Raw genomic sequence first — 7,593 nt, 5'->3', positions numbered from 1 at the left:
TTTTTGAGACGGAGTCTCGCTCTGTCGCCCAGGCTGGAGTGCAGTGACCGGATCTCAGCTCACTGCAAGCTCCGCCTCCCGGGTTTACGCCATTCTCCTGCCTCAGCCTCCCGAGTAGCTGGGACTACAGGCGCCCACCACCTCGCCCGGCTAGTTTTTTGTATTTTTTAGTAGAGACGGGGTTTCACCGGGTTAGCCAGGATGGTCTCGATCTCCTGACCTCATGATCCGCCCGTCTCGGCCTCCCAAAGTGCTGGGATTACAGGCTTGAGCCACCGCGCCCGGCCAGCATTTTAACTTTTGAGAGACAGAGTTTCACTACATTGCCCAGGATGGACTCAAACTCCTGGAGCTGAGACTACAGGCATGCACCATCATGCCCAGTTTAAAAAACATTTTATTTGGTATACAGATTGAATATCCCTAATCTGAAAATCTGAAATGCAAAATCATGCAAAATCCAAAATTTTTTCAGTGCCAACATGACTCTCAAAGGAAATGCTCACTGGAGCAATTTGGATTTCAGGTTTTTCAGATTAAGGATGCTAACCTGGTAAATATAATGTAAATATTCCAAAATTCAAAAACAAAACCAAAAAAAAAAAAAACCCTAAAATTCAAAACACTTCTGGTCTCAAGCACTTCAGATAAAGGATACTCACCCTGTAATATAAATTTTAACAGGAAAAAGACAATGGGCTAATTTCACCGTCAAAAAAGCCTTTCCCCCCAACCTATGCAAGTTTTCTGAGGAAAAGGGTAGCAGGTTGAAATAATAATATAAAACACGAAGAAATCACCATTAAGAACAAACATACACATACAAGAAGGAATAGTAAGCAACAAGGTTTAAGGCTAGTTACTATAATCAGTAACAGTTCTTAGATAGAACATACCCACCTATGTAATGTTGGCTCCTTATCAGAAAAGGTATAAAAATTTGTAAAAGGAAAAGGTAACTGCTTATCAACACATTCTTTAGTAATGAATTACTACTGCACAAGTACCGCCTTCTCAATTTATAGATCACAATTCAAAGTTAATAGTCTTCCTATCCTGTTTCATAATCATCTTTATTTTCTCTACCATTTAAATCACCCACAGAAGTCTTCTGCTGCCATTGATGCTGATGCCCTACCATCTGATAGTCCATAGGTCTGACAGTACCAACAGGTCTGATAAAATATGCCATCTCCTGCAGAGTATGTTTCATCATTGTCATCCAAATGGCACATGTATTATAAAGCAAAAGAAGCATCAAGTTTGACTTCTGCAGGTTCAAGTAAGTTCTTGACAGATGTTACTATAATAATAATATAATAAATGCTGGTTCATTCCAGTAACTGAATATGCTTTAACAGCTCTTTAAAATACATTTAGTCTTGTATTTATAAGCTCACAATGGTCTAAAAAGAAAAGCCACTTGAACTTTCCACTTTCCTATCTATCATAGGAAATTCAGTCCTACAATTCAGTGACTTTAAAAAAATTTTTACCAGTGTACGCAGTGAGAAATACATTGCATATACATTGCTGCACAAACTGTTACTATCTTTATTACGACAGATTCTGTGATATGTTCTATTTCCCTTTTTTTTTTTTTTTTTCAGAGACAGGGTCTCACTCTGTCCTCCAGGCTGGAGTGCAGTGGCGCAGTCATAGCTCACTGCAGACTTGACATCACAGGCTCAAGTGATCCTCCCACCTCAGCCTCCTGAGTAGCTAGGACTACAGGCACACGCCACCACACAGGCTAATTTTTGTATTTCTTGTAGAGATGGGGTTTCGTCATGTTGCCCAGGATGATCTCGAACTGCTGGGTTCAAGCAATCCTCCTGCCTTGGCCTCCCAAAGGGCTGGGATTACAGGCGTGAACCAAGGTGCCCACCCTCACTTGTTAATAGTCTGAAAAACAGAGCCAGGTGTTTTTCAGACTATTAAAAATAGCCTGGGATTACAGGCAGTGGCTGCCATCTCTAATTCCAGCTACTTGAGAGGCTAAGCGATGAAGACTGCCTGAGCCCAGGAGTTCGAGACCAGCCTGGGCAACATAGGGAGAGCCCTGTCTCAAAAACAGAAAAAAAAAAAAAAAAAAGGAAACCAGTTATATCAACAAGAATGATCAATGGGCTTCATATTTAGTGCTAAATGTAATTAATAGGTAATGGCTATATATTGTGCTATGCACAGTCCATTAGAGTATCTAACATCTGCCATGGCACTAAGAAAAAGGAATGGTACTAACATCTGCCATGATACTAAGAGAGGCAATGATACCAGGTTATATTATAATTACACAATTAAAAGCCATTCTTCATATTAAATCATGAGCTCCTTAAGAAGAGAAAATCTTAGCTTAACACAAAATAGGCAGTCGCATATTTACTGAATGATAGATCTATTTAATGTAGATCCTAACTACTTTCTATCAAGCAGATGACTAAAGTCAACTTTCTCATAAAGAGCTTACTATCTACATGCAAACTCATATTTCTGCTGCAAGAATGGCTGGGACTTGCAGAGGTAGAAAACTTCATTTGAGATAGTTGGAAAACCTAATAAAAAGGCAGCAATTATAGAATTGTTTTAAAAAGGAGTCAGTACAAAAAACAGAAGTCGTCTTTCAAATACAGATTAGTCTAGTTAAATGAACTATATAATAAAATTTTGCAAGAAATCAAAATAACAAAGATTTCCTTTGAATGTTGAAGATGTATCCAATGTCAAGCTAAATACTACTGTCCTGTATTAGATTTCCCATCAATAAAACACTGTTAAAATTATTCAACTTGATAATACCTTCAACCTTTTGTGTCAAATAAAAAATAAAAATGAAACCTAAACCCCTAAACTGTTTATCAATTCTGCAATTAAATATAAACTTACTTTAAGTCAAGAGAGTCCAGTGTTTATTACTGAAATTAGGTATGTGACTATTTAAATCAACAGCTCTCAAGGAGGGGAGAAGGACATATCCCTATCACCAGGGGAGCATATGCAAACTACACTGCCCACCCCAGCCTCCAATTCAGATACGTTCTCTTGGGATGTGGGCAGGTAAGAAAAGGGAGTGGTGAGGGATAAAACATTTATCTCATATGATTATGAAACAGCTGCTTCTCCTCCAATCTATGCCCCTTAAGAACCACTAGGCCAAATACATGTACTTGAACTTACAGATCTGAAATTATCTAATTGCACACAAAGAAAACACAAAGTTGAGAACTGGGAAATCTGAGTTCTCACTTTGTCCTTACCTGTCCAATGAGAAACAAAATTACTTCTCTGTGCCTCAATGAGAAAACAATTAGTATTGTATTAAAAATAGGTTATATATAACATCACAGAATTGTTCTAAGGATAAAATAAAATGTGAAGCATATGCATATCTTTAAAATGTCCCATAAATGAATAAGAAATTATCATTACTCAAACTTGGGCTTCACTTAAATATAAAAGCATAGAATAATTTGAATTGGTTCACAGTTTGACCTTGGGGCATACAAGACAAGACCCAGAGCCAAATAGGAGGGGGAAAAAAAAAAAAGGATTCCTTGGGCCTTGCCTAATCCATATCATCCTACCCCAAGAGTCTGGCCAAAATCAAACCTGGCTTGAGTTTTAAATCAGACTCTCAATTAATTCTTCTGAATATTAAACCTCACCAGAAAGAGAAATAATTAACTAATGAGATTCTTAGAAAGTGGAATACTCAGGGCCGCGGTGGCTCACACCTGTAATCCCAGCATTTTGAGAGGCCAAGGCAAGCAGATCACATGAGGTCAGGAGTTCAAGACCAGCCTGGCCAACATGGTGAAACCCCGTCTCCACTAAAAATACAAAAAATTAGTCAGATGTGGTGGCAGCTGCCTGTAATTCCAGCTACTACTCGGGAGGCTGAGGCTCCAGAATTGCCTGAACCCGGGAGGCAGGGGTGGCAGTGAGTCAAGATGGTCCCACTGCACTCCAGCCTGGGTGACAGAGTAAGACTCCGTCTCAAATACAAATTTCTACTCTTTAAAAAAGTCAGGGTTCCCATTTCCCTATAGCATAGCCTACAGTGCACTGAAGTTCATACGGTGCCTGGCCAACAGTGAATGTCATACAAGTATTTCCTGAATGACAATGATCGATTCTTTATTTCTCACATCTTTTACTCAATTTTAGTGTACTTACGTGGAAACTAACACGTTTGTGTTCGTTAAGTATACTAAAAATGAAAATGCAAACAGTGGCTAAAAAGACAACTAAATTCTGGACACCCCCCTTTGTTTCATTAGCTTATTAGCTACTCGCACTATCGACTGTGTAGAAGTGCAAACACTTCTCAGCCCCAACCATAAACTGCTTGTTTATAAATAACAATCATACCTCAAATGTTCAATGAAAAACAGATTAGTTCTGATCCAGAATAATGTACAAAAAAGCAGAAAGGTGAATAAAGACATCATTTTTCTGCAGGAACTAGAAACTGTAAGCCTAATCAATAACTTTCCTAACACTTCCAACTTCTAGCTCTATCATGTTTAACATCACCAACTCAGACCATCTTCAACTCTGATCTGAATCAACTTCCCTCATAACGACTGTGCAAGCAGCCAACTTCCTACATGCCTAATATTCGATCAACAATTTCCTCAAAAGGGAAAGTACAAAACACTACCAGTTCTTAACTAGCTAACAGCAATTACTTCTCATAATCCTACCAATATCTAAAACCCAATAAAAATTCCAAAACACTCTCAAGCAACACAATCAACTCCACCTTTCACTTAATACGACGACTAACCCCTCCATCCCAAATGTCCTGACTAAATGCTACTCTGTATCATCCAAGATGCCAACTATGATGACAAAATGTCTATACCTAGCATTTCTCAAGTCAGAAGTTCCAGCATCCTCTGTTATCCAGTATAGTACAGTTACATCTGACACAGGGACGTTATTTAACAAATTTGGTTCTCTCTTTTCAAGACACTTGGTGGAAAAGTGAAAAATTTGTTAACAGACTTTGACTACAGTCGTCTTAACAGCAGATTCCTAAGTGGCCCATCCTTCGAAATGTCAGGAGAGAGATATTTACACATGCATACGATGGGTACTTACATTATTATAAAAAGCATGTCTTTATAAGACTTCCATGCTTATGTTTACAGCATCATCTACCATACTTCAAATAAATTCTGACCAATTCCATCCCTCTGCATCCCAGGAAGCTTAGTCCTCTCCACTTGCAAATTTAATTCATCTCAACAAGTACTCCTGATTGACTGGGTGCTCAATTCATCAGAGAGCCAAAAATTTTAAGACTCAACCTCTTTGCCAACTTTGTTATCCAAAACCATTTATTTGACCTTCCACCCTCTTCCCTCTTTATTCCCTAAACTCCCTTCACTTCCTCCTCAGCAACACTTATCTACCTCTTTATTATCCCCACCCTGCCTTGCTACTCCAACATTCCTTCACTCCACCAACCTGCAAACGCTCGAATCCCTCTGCAGACACCACCACAGGACCAGTATCCCAGGTTCTCCAACAAGCCACCCCCCACCCCCGAGCCTAAGCAGCAGAAACTCATAATTTAGGGACAAGGAGGGCGTGCTCTTCAAACCCACCATACGAAGTCGTTGCTTTTGTCCTCGTAGGAGTTGATGAGCCCGTTGCAGAGAGGGGCGAGAAGAGGTCGCTTCCTGCTGCCGCTGCCTAGGCTGGAGCTGCTGCCTCCCACGCCGGCGCTGGGCCTGGCCACGCAGCTGTGCCGGGACAGGCCCGTGGACACCGCCCCGCCGCCGCTGCCCGACACGGCGGGTGCCACCAACACAGGCCGCACTGGGCCCCCGAGGCCGCCCGAGCCGGCGGGCTGGGCCGCCCCGCCGGACACCAGCGCTGCCGCCGAAGCCGCCACGGAAGGCGGCGACGGGGAAGAGGATAAAGACGAGGAGGCGGAAGTCACTGAGGAGGCCGCCGAGGAGCCGGGGCTAGTCCCAGCGGAGCCCGACCCGGCCTGGCGGCTACCAGACATCGTGACTCCCTCCCCTCCGGCCGGACGCTCGGAGGAGAGGGACCGCGACCTCGACCCTCCGCCGCCTCACCTCCTCTCCGCCTCAGTGCATCCTGCGGACGCCCGCCGAGCCGGGAGGTGGGGCTGAGGAACAATAAAGTTGCGTTTTTTTTTTTTAAGGCAACCACACAACAGCGTCCGACGGGAGGGGGCGGAGGAAACTAAAAAAGCGCAGTAGAAGACACTACCGCTGTCGAGGCCGCCGCCGCAGCTGTGGCGGCAGCAGCCAACCCCGACGCGCCGTGGCCGGCCGTGCGCGCGCGCAAGAGCGGCGGAAGAGGCGGGCGCGGCAGGGGATACAACTGGGGACGCAGCCGGGCTGCGCTCAAACACAAATGCCGCGCCCTCGGAGACTTGGGTTCCTGGCAAAGGGAGTCTCTCTATCCCAAGCGGTTTTCGATCCAGAAAACGTGCCAGAGAGCAGACCGTCCTAATGCAGTAAAAGAGTCGAGGAGAGTGGAATGATTGGTAGAGGTGGTGGGGTGGTTTGAAAGACGGGAATGTAGAGGGCGGAAACCCTCAAAATACGACTGCGCACGCGCGCGCTGGGCGCGGACGCTCACACGTTCCCAGGGCATCCGCCCCAAGCGGAGAATATCGGCGCAAGCGCGGCGTCACCGTGTTACGCATGCGTGCGAACGCACCATGGTCCGGAACGGGAAGAAGGAGCTGTCTCTTGCTTCCTGAGGGGTAGGCAGGTGCTTCAGAATCGCGGAGTGAAGGTTCTCGCAAGCTGGAGACTCACAGAAAGAACCTAGAAGCTCCGAGAAGTTGCAAACAGCACTGCATTGAACCAACGCCTCCTGCTGTACTGATGGTGATTCCACAGTTTTGTGAGGAATAAGTTAAGATGAAGTCAGTGAAATTTTCTGCAAATTGCAAACATTGTAGCAAGTGTTACCAATTTTATTAGTAGACCACGACTTCACTCCTGTATTTTGAAAAGCTGTTTGCCAAATTGAACATAATAATGGGAAAACAGATTTTGCCCAGTCAGACCCAGCTCAGTCAGAACCTAGGTTTATTGTGGATCTGATATAATTCTAGCACAAAACAAGGAAACCTAGCATTTAATACCACCAGAAAATACACAATTTCTGGTAGGCTTTTTTAGAATATTGAAAATTGATTGTAGGCGGGGGCGGTGGCTCGTGCCTGTCATGGGCAGCACTTTGGGAGGCCTAGGGGGTCGAATCACCTGAGCCTGGAGGCTGAACCTGAAGTTAGAGACCAGCTTGGGCAACACAGCGAAACCCCGTCTCTACAAAAAGTACAAATAATTAGCTGGGCATGGTGGCAGCAGGCCTGTAGTCCCAGCTACTCGAGAGGCCGACGTGGAAGGATTGCTTGAGCTGGGCAGGTTGAGGTTGTAGGGAGCGGAGATCGCACCACTGCTCTCCAGCCTGTGAGACAGAGACCCTGTCTCAAAAAAATTAGATAGATAGATGGATGGATGGATGGATGATAGATTTTCATTTGCTACATTCTAAGGGGTGGAAGTTAGAAACAACTGTGATTTTTATCCTTTTCAA

General features: G+C 43.9%; 1 protein-coding gene across 10 annotated transcripts in view; it reads right to left on the bottom strand.

The window, feature by feature from the left end:
- Positions 1–6,538, bottom strand: part of COP1 (COP1, E3 ubiquitin ligase) — a 258,997-nt gene extending 252,459 nt beyond the window's left edge. For all 10 annotated transcript variants that reach the window (XM_025403629.1, XM_025403653.1, XM_025403683.1 and 7 more), the window contains exon 1: positions 5,616–6,538. In XM_025403629.1, the coding sequence (XP_025259414.1) occupies positions 5,616–6,022 (407 nt within the window). In that variant the 5' untranslated portion in view covers positions 6,023–6,538. The remainder of the gene's footprint in view (positions 1–5,615) is intronic.
- Between the last annotated feature and the right edge of the window lie 1,055 nt (positions 6,539–7,593).

This window comes from Theropithecus gelada, chromosome 1 (genome assembly GCF_003255815.1).
Source record: "Theropithecus gelada isolate Dixy chromosome 1, Tgel_1.0, whole genome shotgun sequence".
Lineage (NCBI taxonomy): Eukaryota > Metazoa > Chordata > Mammalia > Primates > Cercopithecidae > Theropithecus > Theropithecus gelada.
Note: the sequence above shows the minus strand (reverse complement) of the source record. Positions and strands in the feature narration are given on the sequence as shown.